Source organism: Corvus cornix, chromosome 2 (genome assembly GCF_000738735.6).
Source record: "Corvus cornix cornix isolate S_Up_H32 chromosome 2, ASM73873v5, whole genome shotgun sequence".
Classification (NCBI taxonomy): domain Eukaryota; kingdom Metazoa; phylum Chordata; class Aves; order Passeriformes; family Corvidae; genus Corvus; species Corvus cornix.
The window spans coordinates 116651302-116670567 of NC_046333.1; the positions used below are offsets into that span (position 1 = coordinate 116651302).

The 19266-nt window shown below is 37.9% G+C and overlaps 1 protein-coding gene across 2 annotated transcripts in view; it reads right to left on the bottom strand.

Moving 5' to 3' along the window:
* CA8 (carbonic anhydrase 8) overlaps positions 1–19266 on the bottom strand; it is a 48421-nt gene that overhangs the window by 14886 nt on the left and 14269 nt on the right. The window contains exons 4-8 of one of the 2 annotated variants that reach the window (XM_039549747.1): positions 13212–13307; positions 10699–10761; positions 9313–9361; positions 6619–6731; positions 293–459 (exon numbers count right to left, since the gene is read on the bottom strand). In XM_039549747.1, the coding sequence (XP_039405681.1) occupies positions 325–459; positions 6619–6731; positions 9313–9361; positions 10699–10761; positions 13212–13307 (456 nt within the window). In that variant the 3' untranslated portion in view covers positions 293–324. The remainder of the gene's footprint in view (positions 1–292; positions 460–6618; positions 6732–9312; positions 9362–10698; positions 10762–13211; positions 13308–19266) is intronic. The other variant, XM_039549748.1, reaches the window with a different exon arrangement.

The window sequence follows — 19266 nt, forward strand, 5'->3', positions numbered from 1 at the left end:
GCTGTTGTTTTACCTATCACACTGTGTTGCCTCAGCCCACCAGTTCTCTCACTTTTACCCTTCTGATCCCCTTTCCCATCCCATAGGTGAGAGTGACTGAGCAGCTTGTGGGGCTTGGTTGCTAACTGGAGTTAAACTATCACATAACCAAACTATTATACCACAGGATGAAACAGAAATTAGTGTCAAAATTTACAGTAGTGACAATGTATCATCAGCTAAAATTAAGGGCATTTTCTCCTTTAGCTAAATTATTTCAAAGTTTTGATTTTTCCATTAAGTTTTTACTTACCTGACTGAAGATTTACCATTCTTCCTCCTCTGCTACTGAAATGCAGCCCTGATGACTCTATCACTAAGTGGCTGAGTTGGTCTGAAGTTATCTCCTAGGATTCCATCAGAGCCCTCTAAAAGTTCAGCACCTTTAACATGAGTCCTCAGTCTTCGAAATTCCTCTATCTGAAAGACAGAAAAACAGAAATGAAGAAGCTGAGACACATTCTTCACTGTGGGACTAATGATCAAACCCAGCCTTGTCCAGCCAATTCTGCAGCTTTGAAAATTGGAGTGTTCGGGTACCGTATACTAAGGTCAATATACATTAATAACATTTTAAAATAGTTATCAGCACTGTCAAAACATTTGATATAGAGAAAGACAAGAACTCTTATGCACATGGTTTGGCAAATTTATCCTTTGCCTTTTCACAACTACTTTTAGGATCTGTAACCATCTTGGCCATTGCAGATTACATCCTATGAATCAACCTTTCTCTTGTGTGTTGAGAGTAGTAATTCTTGTCTTCTTCAAAGAAGTGCATTTCAGGAATAACTTGCTTGACTATAAATTGTTTTGAAATTCTCCTGGTGATTTATTTACTGCCTGAAACTGTTGTTATCTTCTAAACCGGAAGAATACTGAACAGATTCTTAGCTTTAGTGGATGTCTGTTGACATTTTATATGAAAAAATACAGTTTTTGTGATCAAAACAAAATACTGCTTCAAAAGATCTGTAGATGTAGATAGTTAGAAAGTCAAATACAGTAAAAAATAAATATAAAAGGTTTCAGCTGAGCCAAAACAAATATGTTTTTTGCTTATAGACTCTTTTTAGAATTTTCTAAATCTAATATGGTGTAGGGAAGAATATGAGCACCTTCCATCCCCATCCCTGGTATTAGCATCAAGTGCTGCATGATAAAAAACTTTACCTTACTGTTCACCAGTGCCATTTTAAAGAGTCTGGTATTTTAAATAGTTACAACTACTGGAAAAATAGTTTTTTCTTTGACATATTCACAATCTGTCTTAGCTGGATATGGCAAATGTACTTGATGGCTGATTCCCCTAGCGTCAGCCTTTGTACTTATACTGACCCTGTGATGCCTCACGATGCAGTTCGTTTCTAAGTTGAAACTGCAAATACACATAAAGCAAAATGGAGCCTGGAGTATGCAATCATTTTAACATCTAGGATATTATAGAGTTAATTTCTCCATGAAAAACACCCTAGGAAATATTACAGGGAGAATGTAAGCATGATTCCAGAATTAAATTAAATGAGGTACTAAACAGCAGGTAATGGCACTTTTATTCTTATTCTGCCTACAGAGAATACTTTCTTACTGCAACCTGGAAGACAACTGCCCTCGTTGTTTTCCACTCTACTGCAGTACTGATACAGACTTATTTACTTGATTTAGAGGCTAGCTCATGTCTGCTTCATTTTCCTTAAAAAAAACAGTGTGCTTGGAAATCAACACTCAGCTTCTGGCAGCTGAGATATAAGGCAACAGCTTAGACTGCAAAAATGAAAAAAAGCTCCTTGAAGGTGCTTTTAGAGGCAGAATCCTGTTATGGAAGATTGTTGTTGTTGTTGTTTAAAGCAAACTGAAAACAAACCCACTACCAGCTTGGAATTGAAAAAGTCTTCAGAACTCAAGGACTGGTAAATCACTGAAGGAGTTTTGTAAAAGCATCCTCTTCTACCATCTGAGTCAACTCTGGAAAGTCTGAGATAATTGCAGTTTAGGAAGGAGCACTTTACAAAAATGTGGCTTTTGTTTGATCTTGTGAGAATGAGATACTTCAAACAAACACAGATGAAGGAGAGGGAAGAGCAGACTCTCTGCAAAGCTGGCATTTGTGAGCTGCCTCCTACTGTAACTACAAATGCTCCGTCCCAGTTCCCACAGTGAAATCTTTCTCCAGGAGGTACTCCTCACAAAGCTGCTTCCAGTTTCTTCAGTCAGGAGAGTAGAACTGACCTGATCTCTGTGCCTGCTCTTTAGTCTTTAGGGAAGCCAAGAACTGTAGCCCTGCTCTGAGGGGGAATTGCTTCTGGGCTCAACAGCCTCCTGGTTTAGTTGTTCCTTCCATGGTTAAGACTGCCATGACACATGGTGGTTTGCTCTACTCTGAAGTAGTTCTGCCAGAAAAGGACACTAGCTGTGCCAACACTACTTTCCCTATTAAATTTCCGTGTGGCCAGGTAATATGTGTGCCCTGCTCATCCTGTTTCACTGCTTACCATCTTCTCCCAACCCTTCATAAGTCAATGCTGTGAAGTACACCCTGCAGGACTACCAAGGAAACAGATATTTTAGAGGCATATGGCTAAGCACCCTTGGATATTCACATGCTTTTACCAGGAATAGTCATTTACAAAAGTTCTTCTCATGCCCAGCAGACATTAAGGATGACCTAAGCCTGTTCACACTGAAATTCAGGATTAAGTTCTAACCAGTGTAGAGGCAAATCCACAACACGAACAGTTGCATATCTACTGAGTGAAACCATTTATGTTCACATTTTCTAGAATTTTTTTACCACTCATTGTATTCAGATCCTGACCACTGCATTCTTCTGTTTCACGTACATATTTGCTGAAAAATAGAGCACACAAAACTAAGAATTTGCATGCTTTCTATAAACATTTATTCAATATGAGGTATAGAACCATTATCCTTCTGCTTGAAAATTTCACATCTCCATGACACCTGCCAAGAACACGGACCTACTTCCCAGCACCCAGAATACCATGAAGCTGTGAGTGCTTTATTTTACAGTTTACATAAATCTTGCACAATTTCCACTACAGCTCCATATGCTAGTTACTATTTCTGTCCTTTAGGAGTTTTTGATTCTGAATGAGGTAGACAAAAGGACTAGAGACCATGCCATTCAATACAAAACCAGTTAACTCTGACAATGAATACAGCAGAACAACAGCTCCTTCTGCATCATTTTAGACAATGTACTTGTTCTGGGCTTCAGTGAACCACAAAGCACATTATTCACAAATGTTCCATTGTTTTAAAATACAGTGGAGAGAAGCATGACCAAGTCTTTTTTAACTATTTCCTGCTCTTTACTGGCCTAATAGGAGGGAGTTTTCTCCCACTGCATTTCAGCAGTGTGCATGCATGTGGGAGGTATCTCACAGAAACAAACAACACAGTTTTTTCTGAGCTAGTGTATTTCAACATAAGTCAAGTGAGGATGACAAAAATTACAATAGGAGGACAGGAATACACACAGAATGACCCAGGAAGGAAAAAGCTCTTTGATGGAAGTGAAGTCTCATGGCAAAGAAAATTACTTCCAGTAAGGAAACAGCATTGGATTCCAGGAAAGCACATCCTGCTGCTGCAGTCCTGGACTGCTCTTTTGCTATTCATATAACCAGCACACTCAGAACTCCTTTCACTTAACATTGACTTAGATCAGTAGTATATCAACTCATCAGCTGAACTTTACTATCTGAAAATGTCTTTAGGAGAAAAAAAAAAGGTTCTCTACTTTGTAATGGTCAGCCTACTGTGCCTATGTCAAAATAGTTACTTCATTGTTTCAAAATAACAAAATATGAAAATATCTTATGAGTGTGACCATGAACTAGAATTGCAATTTTATTCATTTTTCCCTTATGACCCACAGTTTGTTAAGCTAATTAATATTGCTGTGCTAATTGCAGAAAATTAGTATCATCTCCAATGTATGAACTAGTTTGATCAGAGGAAAGAAATAAAACTTATTCTATATAATACTATCTAATTCTTTATTTACTTGTTATTGACACTCATAGCTTGATTATTTCATGGCCTGAAAAATGAAAATAGAAAGCCTTGAATTTATTTCTCTCTGTCTATAACCACAGATGCTGCTAGTATTTACATAAAGCACTTGACGTTTCATTAGTATTCCAAAGAAGGAAGTTCTACAAGGTAATGACACATGTAAAAATAATGTATTTAAACCCATTTGAAATGCATTTGCACTGAAATCTATGATTTAATACTAGAAGCTGTCTTAATAAAATTAAGTGCCTCTACCAGCCTTCCATGGAAGATTCAAAATGGTATATCCTATACTACATCCTCTTATTTTCCATAGACAAAAGCCCTTGCATTTCTAATCTCTCCTTAATCTCTCCTGGGCAACCTGCTCTAGATGAACCTGCTTTAGGAGGGCATTTGGAATAGATGATCTCCAGAGGTGCCTTCCAATCCCAATCATTCTGCGGTTCTGAGATTAAATGAAATCTCTCACAGGCACTCATGACAGCATGCACAAAAGAGGCCACATATTTCATTGAAGCCAAAAGGCTGATTACAATTTAAAATCTTGGAATTTTAGGCTATAGCAAGATATTCTAGAACCGCCAAAATCTTAATATTTGGGCATCATGGAGACCTCACCGTACCTTTCGACTTATGAATCCCAGAATCACCTCCTCTCACTTACCCCATATTTATTTTTAATTGACATCTGAAAGCAATATCTGATGAAAGATAATATTTTATCCCACCTTGGCAAAAGCCTTTCATGATCTTAATAATTGTCTTTCCTGCACAACTTTAACTTTTATGTTGCAATCATAAATATCAGTGAGGAATTTTTTTCTAATTGATGCTTATCTATGACAAGCATAGTGGATCATACTGGCGTAAGTCTGCTCCAATCCATCACTTGACTCCAGTGCCACATCTCACCCACATACAGTGCCACAGGGAGGGAAAAGCTCCTCCGTGACTTGCGTGCCCTTCATCACTGCAATGGTTTTGGACTGAGTTTATACCTATCAAAGTAATGCAGCAACACAAACCAGCTACCCCTCACCTAACATGGTTGTGAATCTCCGTCTTTGCCCCAGGCACTATGGTCACTCTTCCGAAGGCACAATATTTTTTCAGGAGCCTTATCCCCTTCACACTATATTCCAACATCTCGTTTTCTTGTGGTAAATTAGTACATAATAATACTAGCTAAAGTTGCATTTCCCTTCTTAATTCCTCTTTCGTTCACCCTCTTGCTGTCTCCCACTACATGTGGATGGCTTAAACTCAACTCTCCTCTGTGCACTGAGCGGATTAAAAGGGAACAGAGACTACAAAATCTGCAACCAGCAATATAATACTATGTCTCAGCTGCGGACTTTGTAAATCTGATTAAGTCCCCTTATTTATCAGTATCATATCTGGACAATTAGATGACAAGTTACAAAATGCACTGTCTTTAAAAGTTATTCTGAATCTAATAATGCTAACAGAATGCTGTTTACTCATTGCTGTAAGTAATGTTATAAGTAATGCATTTACTCGGTAGTAAGCAGCCACAAGTCTTACCTTTTCATAAATAAATAACACTTTCATGATGGGATGCATTTAAGTTGCAGCTACTAGACAAATAACTTACTGGGAGTTATTGCCTTTATCCTGTGATTAGACCTAGAATTCGGTTTCCATAAGAAAAGAAACATTGCCAATTTTAAATTGTAAAAGATGTTAAAATATTGGGCTGGCAACACTAGCAAAATTTTAAATGATTAAAGCTGAAATAATTTAAATCTGAATTTATCACCTTTTATACTTTTTTCACATGCTTCAGAGCAGGCAATGAAAATAAATGCATTCAGCTTCAGGGATTCTAGGTAGTTTCACTTAAATTAAACGCACATTTCTCCAGCTGGGATTCACAGACTGTGAGAGAATATTCATTGGGAGTTTTCATTGTTTTTCCTGGGATTATTTGTAAACAGATTTGAAAAGTTTTATGTAGAAAGGCTCACAACTGTTAGATTTAATTTAAGAAAAAAACCCTGAACACTTTAAAATACATACGTGCGAAATCAAATTTAAATAGGTAGTTTCTGTTTGACATTTATTATAAAACTGAATTTAAAAAGAGCCAGATAAATTAAATATAGTTCAATGCAATCTAGCCAGTCTGTACTACATTAACATTTTTCATTCTCCAGGACGTAGTGCCTCCTGTGCTTTTTTGTTCCTTTAACATCAAAAAGCAGTGATATTTGAAAGCTTACAGTTACAAAGAATTGAATTTCTTTTGCCCACTGACTTCCTTTTTTTCCTTTTCGTTCACTTAAATATAAGAATTATTTTAAATGCAGATGATAAATGATAACAAGGTTTTTCATCTCTGACCTTTGCGTTGCTTTCAGTGACTCAAAAGGTTTAACCTTTACTGGAAAAGCCATGTACCGATCTAATGGGATCTTTAAGGAGAACAGACATAACATTCTGATATATATATTTGCACGCTATAACCTTTAGCTCTTAACCATATTCCAAGGTCACTTTAAGCACAGCTGTTACCTGCACTTGGGACACAGTCAAAGGATAGCGAAATAATATCCAGGTGACACCTTCACTGCAGGGTGGAATGGTTAGAGAGCCCTCATACACCCAGTAGTCACGCAGAAGAGGATCTGAAATGAAAACAAATGTGGAATTTTAATGGCATTAAGGAAGTTAATGGTGTCTTTCCGTTATGACAGCTTATGACAGCTGTGGGCTCGTTCACATGATGAAGTTAGTAAGCAGCAAGCTAAGGTGTGAATTTATAACCTGCCAAGCACTGCCCACTACTTCCTCATATGAATATATATGAGCTTGTGGTCATTATATTACAGTAACTTTCCCTGCAGATGAGCATTTTAAATACAAAAATGCTGCTTTATAGGTATGGAAAATAACAAGTCCACAGCTCTTTAACACAGCAAATAAGCAATATTATGGGAATGAAAGAATTCCTGTTAATGTCAAAAGCTAAAAGAGACATTGAGTTTTGAAGGTAGAGGGGCTGCAGTGATCAAATTTTAACTGACTTCATGTTTAAGATCTGTCTCAAGAACTAATTTTTTTTTTTTTTTTTTTTTTTTTTTTTTTTTTTTTTAGAAAAAATCAATGAAAATTCAGCTGAAGAAAAACTTTTCACTTTGCAATTCTGGTGACATTTTTTGAGATGCACTGGTGCTTCCTACCTTTGGAAAAGTGAGCTGAATTTCAGAGCAGGAAAAACATCAAGGTTTACCTTAAAATTACATAATTTTTTAAGTTTATAAATGTATTAATAGGTTTATAAATAACTGTTAGAATAAACAGTTGTTGCTGAAGAAAATGTACAATATTTTGTCCATGCAGAGTTTTAACTCTACATTCAAGACATTTGATTTTAATTATTTTAATTTGTCAGAGATTCCAATCACACCACTTCATAAGTGGGACTGGACGGGGCTTTCCTTTGCTGCTGTAGGCCATACAGCCTATGAAGTATGGAGAGGAAACTGCCTGATTGCAAAAGAGGGGAGAAGAAACAAACCTAGAGGGAAAATGGAGACAAAGGGTGGTTAATCATGGCATGGAGAGCCAGGGGAAAGGTTGTGACCAGCTTAACAAGGACAGAATGGGAGGCTGGAAACAAGTAAACCTGCTTGGTTGAACTAACCTGTTGCTGTCTTTTCTCTACTAGCTCAGAGGAATACCACTAGAATTAAATCTTGCTAATGAAGCCTGTGATTGTCAGTGAATGGATTTTTTGTTGGTGTAATTTTCTTTCTCAGTTAGGAAATTATGTAGCAAATCCATTGACAGCAAGTTGCATTATCAAACACTCGAAAGTTAAGAACTGCAAGAATTAATTCAGCCCATCCTGTGCATGTATTTTAACACAGTGTTGTTACATGATCATGTGTGTCTTTTCTGGAGAACCTTTCATCATTTACTTGCAAAGATGGATGATTCTGTCTTGAAAAGTACATAATATTATTTGGAATTCTGAGTACAATATGAAGCACTTGGTCTTCTTTTTCCCATACTATTCAAATCCTGCTTGTAAGAGTATTTTCTCAATATTTTTCATATTTTTAATACACTAATTTCTCCAGTGCCTGAATTAATTTATCCTCCCATACCTTTTGTGGTGAGGAAGGACAGATTAACCCCTCACTTTAAAGCTGGGAAACTGAGGCACAGAGAAGTTAATGTCAAATGCATCTATTCATTTGAGGTGTTCAATATGGCATGCTTAGAACCTGATTTCTCAGAGTGGTTAACTTTTTATAGCACTTAATACAGTCAGAGCACTGCTCCCATTGACTTCTCTTGGAGGTGTAAGCACTCAGCACTTCTGCAAATCAGACCCCATGATCTCAAGTCGGGCACCTAGAAAATGAGGAACACATAGTTAGAGACGACTTGTGAAAATTTTTGTTTATGTGACTTGATCAGCATCAAACAGGAGCTGTGAGGCAGGGGTCCTGTAAAAAATAATTTATGGTCATGCAATCAGGTGATGTTTCATAATGGATATGCGTGAGAGGCACAGGCTGCCTTAATTCCTGCAATTCCTAATTGCTGAGCATTTGACTTTGCAATCTAGACAATATTCTTTTGATATAATTAATATAGTTTGATGTAGACCTGGGCTATTTTGAAAAATTAAAGATCTTGCCACTATGTCAGAGTTTAGCTCAGATGGATTCCTTGCAGAAACATTTCTTTTTAGAAATGTATTTTTTTAAAAGTCACATTTCTTACAGTTACTCTTTAACTTTTAGCCATATATTTGAATTTGCCTCCCTTTGTCACTACTCCTTCTATGCTACGCAACTCTCATTGCATTATGGCATTATCTTTTGATGCTGACAAAAACCACCTTGTTAAGTGGGTAGCCTTACACTTCCTATTTTATGCCAAAGTAGAGAAAGGAATACACACAGCTGGCTCTCTAGATGGGATGATAAATCCTCAACAAAGCTAGCCACGGTGTTGCCAGTGGTGCACAGACTACGGTATCGCATCCCACTCACATGGCAAAGGTGCAGATTTACAGTAAATTCCAACGGGACTTCATCCCTATCCCTGTTGGGATGTGCATTACCAAAATGCATTACTACCTTATGGGACACACTCAGGCTTGCAGTTTAGGCTAGGCTTTAGATTAAGATTGTCTCAGCCTCTGCAATCAGCTACTAATCCACACACGTGAAAGTAAGCAAAGGCACCTACCTGGCAATAAAGAGTTGGGATTAAAACAGGGTATTGTTTTCGATTTTCCCTGAAAAAATGAATACAAATCAATCTCGTCTCTAGTTTCTTATTAAAATGCTGATGAATGCTGAGATATAATGCATTCTGTGTTCTTATAACATTAAACCTTGAATTCCTGTGGAAAGCAACCTCATTAAGAGCCCCCATTTAATCATCATTGCATTTTTCCTTGCACATACACATATTTTTATTCTATTTTTTACATAATTTTTAAGCTTATCACAGCAATTTGTTAACTTTCTGCCTTTAGCACCTGGACTTCTTCCAGGACCCAGCCTTGAAATTCTCTACATGAAATTCAGGGGTTTCATACCAAAAGAGTTAAAAAAACAAGGGCCAAAGTGAGATTTTCCTTCACTGATGTGGATGACACTTTATAAAATAAAGCTCCACATATTTAATGCACAAAAGTGTTATGTATGCCAAAGTGTGTTTGATGCTGACCCTTTGAAAGTCACCATTATAACACAGTCACACAATGGTGAGGCCTTTCATGACCTTCCTCTGCTTGGCTGTTGTCTCAATAATGATATTACAGAGTCCATACACTATTGTTTTCCCTGTCTCTTTCATAAACAAAGAGTTTTTAATACTTAACATCATGACTCAAGTTTACCATACATTATTTGACTAAAAGATTTTTGATTTCTTTCCTATTTTTCTACACTTCAGCATCTGCTGAAGTGAATGGTTAATCTCTTCAGACCAATAAAAAAAGTGTCATCAATGCATCTCAAAATCCTTTTAAAGTCAAAGGTATGTATGATTATTTCTATGTTACAGATCATGAAGCAGAGATGGAAGTAACTTGCCCAAGATCATTTAAGATAGCATCAACATTTTGGAGAGCACTCATATCTCCTCAGTCCCGCTAGGATTATTATCTGTCCTTCAGGATCCCCACACACAATCCACCTGACAAGTCAACATTGTGTTTTTGCTGATTTCCCACTGCAAGTTAATATGGGTGCTCAGTTCATCTGTTCTTTTCCTCTACAAATTAAAACCAGGTAAGTTTGGAGATATGGCTTCTGGTGTTCACTAAGCATGTTGCAGTGCTTGCACTCACACTAACTCCATGAAAATCACTGTAAAGGTAGGACTTGCAATCAGTTACTGGTACAGATCAAACTTGCTAGCCACCAGAAAAGGGAAGAAGTACTAAAAATGTATATTATCTGAATACTGTAAAATGCTGAGGCTTTCATGCAGGCCACCAAATGATGGCTATTACATGTGGTTTTACTACAGTCACATATGAAATCTTTCTCTTGGCTCCATACAGACCCTTTTCTCACTGTCTCTCTAGTCACTGAAGGAAGCATTGCTTCAGAAACACCTTACCTTGTACTGGATGTCCTGAAGAATTTCAGTTACAGCCTTTAGGCCCACATGCTCTTTTCCTATCTGAAATACAGCAAAGCAAAGGTGAGTTTCAGTATCTTGGTATTTCAGAAACTGTGAGGCAAAACACAGGTCAACCAGAACAGTAAGTACTATAGCTGTTTTTAGTTTAGCTACACAACCTTGTGTTAATCAAATACACAGATACATGACAACTCCAAAAAATTAAATCATTATAAAACCACCAGCCAAAAGTAAACAGGGCTTAAATAACTTTAAAGCAGAGACAGAAACTTACAGAACAAGAGAAATAGTCATAATTAAGTCTGCTAAGTTTTGATTAACCCTGTTTTGCAGCATCCACTCTATGTGGAGTCAAGATTGTGCAGCATTGTGGCATATAAATGCCAAGGATACAGTTTGTCCTTACCAGTTTTTGTCAGAAAAGTACACAGAAAGGAACAGAGTGAACAAGCACAACAGACACTTTTTGAATCTGTTCCCATAGCATTGTAAATCTCTCCCAAGGTATCTCTGGAGCTCGGGGGAGTTTTTTCCTGCCTGCAGAGTGGAGAATGGCAGATTCCCTCTCTCCCAGCATCTCTGGGATTCTGCCAGCGAAAGCCAGGCTCCCGGCAGGCTGCAGCACTGCCTCTACTAAACGCCTGTAAGGCACAGAAAATGAGGCTCTAAAGAAACACACTGATATAAGAGATTCTAATTTTATATCAATGCTGCTCACCCTGCGCACTAAACTCAGCTGCTTCTGACTCAAATCACCCACTGCAGGACCCTAGTTTTGCCTTCAGAAAACATTGTCAAAATCATGAGATGCAGAGTGGCCTTCCACTGGATTTCTTTGCCAACATGTACATACATGAGGTGAGGAAATAAGCCAGCATGAGTGAGAATGGGAGAGCTAGACCCTGAAAATTTTGTTTGCTTTTTGTTTCTCTTGGAATAGAATGACACAGTAGCCACTGGAAGGAAACAATTGAATGTCAACAAAAGGTACTTTGTTATTTCTAGGAATTTAAGAGCATTTTCTTTTGTTTTAGAATGGAATTTCAATTTAAAACCTTCAAAGTGCATAAAAGATATTGAAGCCACTTCAAAGATGCTGCTTCTAAATTGTTAATCCCCAAGGGCTGTCACTTAAGTCAGTGAAAATATTTTCACTGACCTTAAAATAATGTATTTTGAGAACTGTGGTACAAAATTATTTTTTCGTGCCTTTACCAAGAAAAAAATGGTCACCAAATTTCCTCTCCCTGTTCCTTTAATAAATAGTTTAAATATTATTTTTCCTTGGTCAATTGTAATTATATGATGCCTTTCTTGGCTAATGAAAAAGTCTTTTTGGAATGCTTAAGACCACTGATGCAAGTGAGAGACCAGAAATGGAAAATGTATCATTGAAGTTTCAGATTTATTTAAGAACTTCTATGTAACTTTCTAACTGTCTCGAAGGTTACCTCTGCTGTAATGAGAAGGTGACTTACATAAGCAATTATCACACAGCCCTCTAGGACACAAAACTGAAGACTTTCTAACTTCCATTTTTAGCAGTTCTATCTGAGTGTTGAGGCAGTAACCAATGTACCTTTAAATTCAGAGGTAAAGCTCAAAGGCACTCATAAACTCATTATGAAATATGACAAATTAATAATATCACTGTGAAGAAAATCCATTTGATCTAAGCATGAACTCCGAACCTCTTCCTCCAAACCCATTTAAATAAAACAGTTTGCCATTTCTCATGAGGAAGATGAGAATCTCGTGTTTGAGAACTAAATCTGAAAATCTTTATAGGGTGCAGACCTTGATAAACCTTCAAGAGCAATTATATTAGTGCTAACTTCCCAAATTTCATTGTCCCCACGAAACTTTAAGCCTCCTCATTGCAGGCTTTTCTGAGGGTCTCTGGCAAGTCTTGTTAACACTCAATCTCTGAAGAAGTAATATGACTCCGCCTTGCATTTGTCCTGTGTGAAGAAACACACTTGTCCCTGTGTTCAGGAAAGCACAATTCTACTACCACTTTTCAGAAGTGCCAGTGGGTTAGTAGGCCTTATTTTTTCATCTTTCCTCCTCTCCTCTATTTCCTTCTCTCCTCTGTCTATTTCCTCAATCCCTGAACAGCAGAACTGGCCAGTAATAAAAAGAAATACATCACAGACATAGTGAATCACTTGTACCTCCTGAAAGCCCTCATCCTGCCTTCAGAGTAATGGAGATTGGATGTCTACTTATAGCCAGAGCCACAGAAACATGCCTAACTATGTATTATCCCTTCTTTAACTAACATACTTCCAATATCCTGTTTAAACAAGAATTAATTGCTTAGCTCACATATAGAAGACACGACTGAAAAATATCTTTCAAATAGAATACCAGCAGTCATACATTGTTTTCTGCTATGAAATCATTAAAAATTAAATAACATGGAAAGGACCTCATTACCCTCAGACAAATGGCAGTGCATTGTAACAAGTGTAACACAGGAAACTTACCTGCACAAACAAAGCAATAATTGCTATGCCGTGCTTCTTCCCTACTGCCTCATCAATGCTGCTGTACAGTGTGGAGTTCCAGTGCATTAGATGAAGCTAAAACAAAGCAGTGCAAATAGAGCAATAGAGAAATATGATTTGTAATTAGACACACCAGAAATTAACATCAATTAACAAAGCCTCAGCATGTTGTGTGTGCACATGCATGACTACACATATGTGTATGCTCATGGCTGTGCATGTAGGGATAAGTGGATTTACTACTGTAAATATCAGGAACACCAAGATAAGACACAGATAAAGTTGCAGATAAAGTGATGTGCAGCCAGTTACTAAAAATGCACATCAAAGGTGTGAATGACTATACTGTTGATGATTTAACAACTCCTTCAATCTGAATTCTGAAATAATGTCAGCTAATGAAATCCACCAACACTGCCTCCCAGCCAGCCAGCTCTCTCCCAAGGTAGGAGAATTATTATGGACACAGGCTGTCCAAACACACCTTTGACTGACTGACTGTACTATCATAACGCCACTTGTCTCACACACTACCTCCCAAGATGAATCACTCAAATGTCAGTAGTAAGAGTAGAAGCGATTTCAGAAAAGGTTAAACATAGAGAAAGTCAAGCAGAGAAAAGTGGTTTGAGGACCACCTTAGGGATAATGCTGAAAGAAAGGGATGGTAAAGAGCAAAGGAGTTAATGCATTAATACATGGGAGGCAGTAGACACTGGATAGTAAACACAAAGTCTGTTCCAGTGAAGTGTCACAGCATGATTTGGGAAGTGGTGTTTGAGAAAAGTGCTGCAAGACAGACCAGCAGGAAGTTGGAAAGGGAGGAAAGAAGGGAGGGGAGGGAAGGAGGAAGGTGGGAAGGGAGATGGGGGAAGAGAGGAAAAAGAATAGTGCTGGAAAACAGAGTGACAGCTGGAAAGAGAAAAAGGGAAGGAGAGAGGGAGGGAAGTACATGAAAAAAAGTCATTCAGACAGTGAGGTAGCAAGGAAGTAGTAAGTGTTTGTAGTAAAGTGTGTGGGTTTTTTAAACCATGTTTTATCCTGTGTATTTGTGGTTCTCTAGAGCTGTTCTTTTGTGTGTTCTTTTTTATTTGTAATAGAACATCAGATATAAACATCAGATAACAGTTTCAAAAAAAGATGGCAACAAGTCTACAAACACTACAAAATCTGAAGTCTTGAGAGTACAGATCACAAACAACATGGCCTATAACTCTTGTTAATATTTATGGGAATCAGATGTGCACAAAGACCAGAGTACTTTCACAAATCTTGAAATTGTCAATGTGATATAATGCCCATGCACATGGACAACATCATATCCATGAATCTATATCTCACAACTAGGAATAATCACAGAGGCTATTAATGTCCTATATTTTGTTAACCTTCACTTTTACATTTATTTGAGACACCTGTTTGAAAAGTGCACACTCACAAGTGGTGCCAGCCCCTGATATGAACATAACTATGCAGGGGTTTTTAAACAATCAGCTGCAGTGCGTTGGCAGCTTCCCATGGTGTAGTTTTCATTCAGAATACAAAGCAGCCACACATGTCAGGTTGGCAGAAAAGGCTCTGCTCACCTTGTGCGTAATGTTTTGATACTTGGTAGTTATGATGGTTCTACACAACCAAAATGAGTCAGCTACGCTGTTACTGATTATCAGTGGCTGGCTTGACATGCCAGACAGTTATTTTTACAAAAACATCAGAAGGCAATCAGAAAATCCTTAGCACTCAAAAAATCCACTTTTCTCTTGAAAAAATAATAATTTTGAGCCTTTTAACATTACAGCTGTAATCAAAGAATTGTAGCAGCAACTTCTGTAAAATCAGATAAACTGAAAACTCATGAAGGCAAATGATAATAAAGTGCTGATAAAGTTGATTTTCTCTGTGAACAGCTGGAGACACTCTCCTACACAGTGAAGATTAAGAAATCATTCCAGGTAGCAGAACAAACCCTCTGGAAGGATTATTCTGTATGGAACACATTCTAAGAAACTTCTCAATCTTCATCCAGTCCCCACTCAACCAAAAGACTACTGAACCCAATCCTTTTTTAGGAAAAGCTGACAGACATTAAGAAGGGGCCTGTCTCAAAACAAGACTTTCTCATAACTGAGTAAGGACCTGAGATTCTGGCTTTAAAATCAATAAACATTGATCAAATGAAAACCCTACCCCTTAAATCCATTCCTTTCTCTACCACAGAAATACCTTCTACGTCAATATGAAAAGGCTTGATAGAAGATTTTTATACAGAATTGGAGTCCTGGGATGACAGATTTCAGCAGGAATCAGTCTCTCTATATGACATAGCACATTCATCAGTTCTGGAAACCAGTGTCTCTCAATAAAAAACACAGTTACAAAAATGTACATTTTTTCCCTGTCTGGGGCACTGACTACTCTGTGGAAATCTGCAGGGTCTTAAACTCACCAAGAGCAAAAATGATCTTTTAAGCTCTGTTGATGACCTTACTTTCCCAGCTCACACATAAAATATATAATGACAGGATAATTTATGTTGGAAGTAACCTCTGAAGTTCAGGTGTTTCGCAGCAGCACCAACTTCAAAGTTAGCTACTAATTCAAAGTCAGGTCAGGTTGTTCAGGTCCTTGTCCAACTAACTCTTGCATATAGCCAACGATGGAGGTCTCCAGATAACCTGTTCTGTGCTTGACCTCCCCCATAATTTATTTCTCCTTCTACCTAATCAGAATCTCTCCTGTTGCAACCCGTGTCCCTTGCCTCTTGTTCTTTCACACTCCTCAGGATTCTCTGTTTGGGAACCCAGGCATGAATGGTCTGTGCCTGCCAGATTAGCATCTCTTGATTGCCTCCTGAATGATGCCTCTATCTCAGACCTCCTCAGTCATCCACCAGTGTGAATGGCCATGTTTCACCTAAGCTTACTTTCAACTAAGCTTGCCCAACTCTTACAATGTCAGGAAAGTTGCTACTAGCTCTGTCCCTTACTGTGACATGCTGGTGTCCTTGTGTCACCCAAATGTCAGACCAAACATGACACAGGCTAATTCCTTACAGGAACACATTCTGAAATAAATCACGGCTCATCATCTGTTATGACGTATCTGATTAATGGTAAGAGGAGGAGAAAGACTCTGCTCCAACATTTCTGCACTCTTGTATGATCTTAATGTCACGAATTTGCTGTAAACCTGCTCAGTCTGAAATGTCCTGCTGCCATAAAAAGCAGCTCATATGCTATAATTCCTTTCTTTATGAATACTTACTGCTAAACTACTGAAACCCTAATTTGCTATTGGGATCCCTATAAAACACTGTTCACTGTGCTGTGTGTCCACTGGCTAAGTCAGGCAGTTTGGAACAGAGCACCAAGCTCACGCTCCATAGGAGTCTAGGGGAAATGTGCCAATAGTAGAAAGTGTCCTGAACCCCTGGCACCAGAACCAGGCTCTACAGGGGCCTGAGAAAACCACTGGCAGCTCAGGCAGCAAGAGGCAACATGAAACACCTGCCCAACCTGGATGTAGGTCCTGCCTCAACTTAATTGGCAACCATAGCCCGTATGGCAAGAGCTTCTGGCATAGAGGATTCTTCTGTTTAACAGGCTCTTGTTTGTGCTCTCTGCACAGTAGAAGACCATAATTTTTAAATAATTCCTCTTTAGATCTATTAGAATATCTGATTGGGACACAATCTTCAGTGGGCTTGCTTGAATCTATGCAGCTGGCACAATCACCCATTGCATTTTTTCCACTCTCTACACTCTTGACTGAGAGGCTAATTATTACAAAAGCTTCTTTCTTCAGTGCATACTGCATCATGTGTAAATTAATCTTGTAGTAACCTTTGTTCCTTGCTCAGAACTAGGATATACAGCTATTCCTTGTTAGCTGTGCAACCAGCAATTACAAGCTCCAGAAAAGTCTGCTTAGTCTAATAATATTACAGGATAGAAGGCGCCTCTCAACAAATCTCTCAAGGATTTTGAGAAATTTTTTTCTGTCACTGCTGAGAAAGAGCGTAGCTGAAACTCCCTTTTGATTCCACGTAAACACCATCTCAGGGATAAATCTGTATCTCTAAGGTAAATTAAAGCAGAATTAATTTTAGAATTTCTCTGCTAAAGATTGTGGAGATAAGAAATGTTCTCCTGGACTCACCCAAGTTTGCCAGGGATCAGTATATTCCAGTTCCAGTCACAACATGCCATAAAAGTGGAGTAGGGAACAGTAAAAATGGCAAACTCTGTCTACTAACTAGGACCAGCATGAAGGCTTTTCCCTGGATTGAGGGGGATGAAACGAAGCTGAGGATTTTAACTAGTAATAATGGAAGGCAACACAGTCTAGTTGTACAATAATGATGTGTAATTTCAACAGCACAAATATTGCGTAAGCAACATCTCAGGAGAACAAAATGTGGAAAATTGTGTCTTGCTATTTTACATGTGCACAAGAATTTATGAGTTGATACTTGACCTGGCACTGAGTTGTTTCAGGAAGCAATTGACTAAGCTGTTGGCAGTGACCATAACATACAGTAATTAAGTTCAAAATCCTCACAAGGAGACCAAACCAAGGATATGACCAGGGCACACAGCTTACAGAAAAGTGATTAAAAAACCAGAAAGTTAGTTATTAACAGCTTGAAGGAGAGGTTTAGGAAAATAAAGTTACCGGAATTGATACACAGGCTGCTTGAAAATATCTTAGGAGAAGCAAGAGTAAGTGTACATACTTCATGCCACAAAACAAAGAAACAAATACCCATAAAGTAACAAAGTCTTCATGGTTAAACATTACAAGTTCAGTCAAAGTAAACATGCTTCCTTTGAAAATGAAAATGCAAATAGAAGATAATTACTAGATCATGAACTCTGGGCAAAATGAAGAAGAAGAGGATGAGAATGTCATTAGGTTATAAATAAGTGCGCTTGGTTTATGCTTCCAGACTTGAATTTTTCAAGGCTTCTATAGTGGATAGGTGCCAAATTGCCACTGAATTTCAGTATAATTTAAATCCTCTTTAAAATTCCATACACAGATGATTGTAATGAAAAAATTACGTCAAGGGAACTCTTTGCCTATCTGTGAAAGCAACACTAATTTCACCACTAAGAGACACAACTGAAAGCAGTGCCAATGAAAACAGATGACAACACTGTTAGCATTAAAAATCTCCTGACTAATATAATGTAGAAGAGAAAGCACAGTTTCTGCTGAACTTCTGCTTGTTATAATTTATTGAAAGTGTTAAAGATCGAGCAGATCTAGTCTGCGCATTAATCGTCAGGCTCCAAGTATGTTCAGAACAAGATGACATTCCCTGAACAAAGAAGTTTGTAATCTAAGATCAGAGAAATTAGGTGCACATAAATCAAGATGGAGCAGAGCACAAGGTATCCTGGAGATACTGTTTAAACAGCTTTGCAATCTCAGTGTGAGACACTACATGTTTCAGGTCAAAAGCTAAATTCACTGCTAAAACATGCTGAACAAATGCTTGACTGGGACACCAGGATAGTCCAGAACCTTTGCTGACTGGTGCTCCCCTCTCCATGAACATCTTTGAAAGAAAGAAGAACTGCTGTAAAAAGAGGGGTTTTTGTTGTATCTTAACAGAAAGGACTGCAAAGACACCTTCCAAAATCCATTCTCTTTCCAAACGAGCCAGCCAAGTGAAAGCAGAAGTAGTCTAAGCAATTGTGTGGCATACCTTCAGATGTGCCACTCAAAAGGTAATGAATGGTGGGACTATTGAATTATTTTCAGCATCTCAGGAAACATTATTGCAGTTTCTTTTGGTGAACTCACTAAAGAAGGATCGACATAACAGAATAATAAAAACATTGCAACATCTAATATTAAACAGGAATCTCTGTTCCCTTTGAAAAGTCTAATCACACACAGCATCCTCATTTCATTTTACACAAAGAACTACTGGTCCATTAAAAAAATGAAATTAACAGCAGGAAGTACTGATGTACATGGAAAAACTCAAAACACAACAGCTACAAACAGTAAGCTAAAAAGAAAA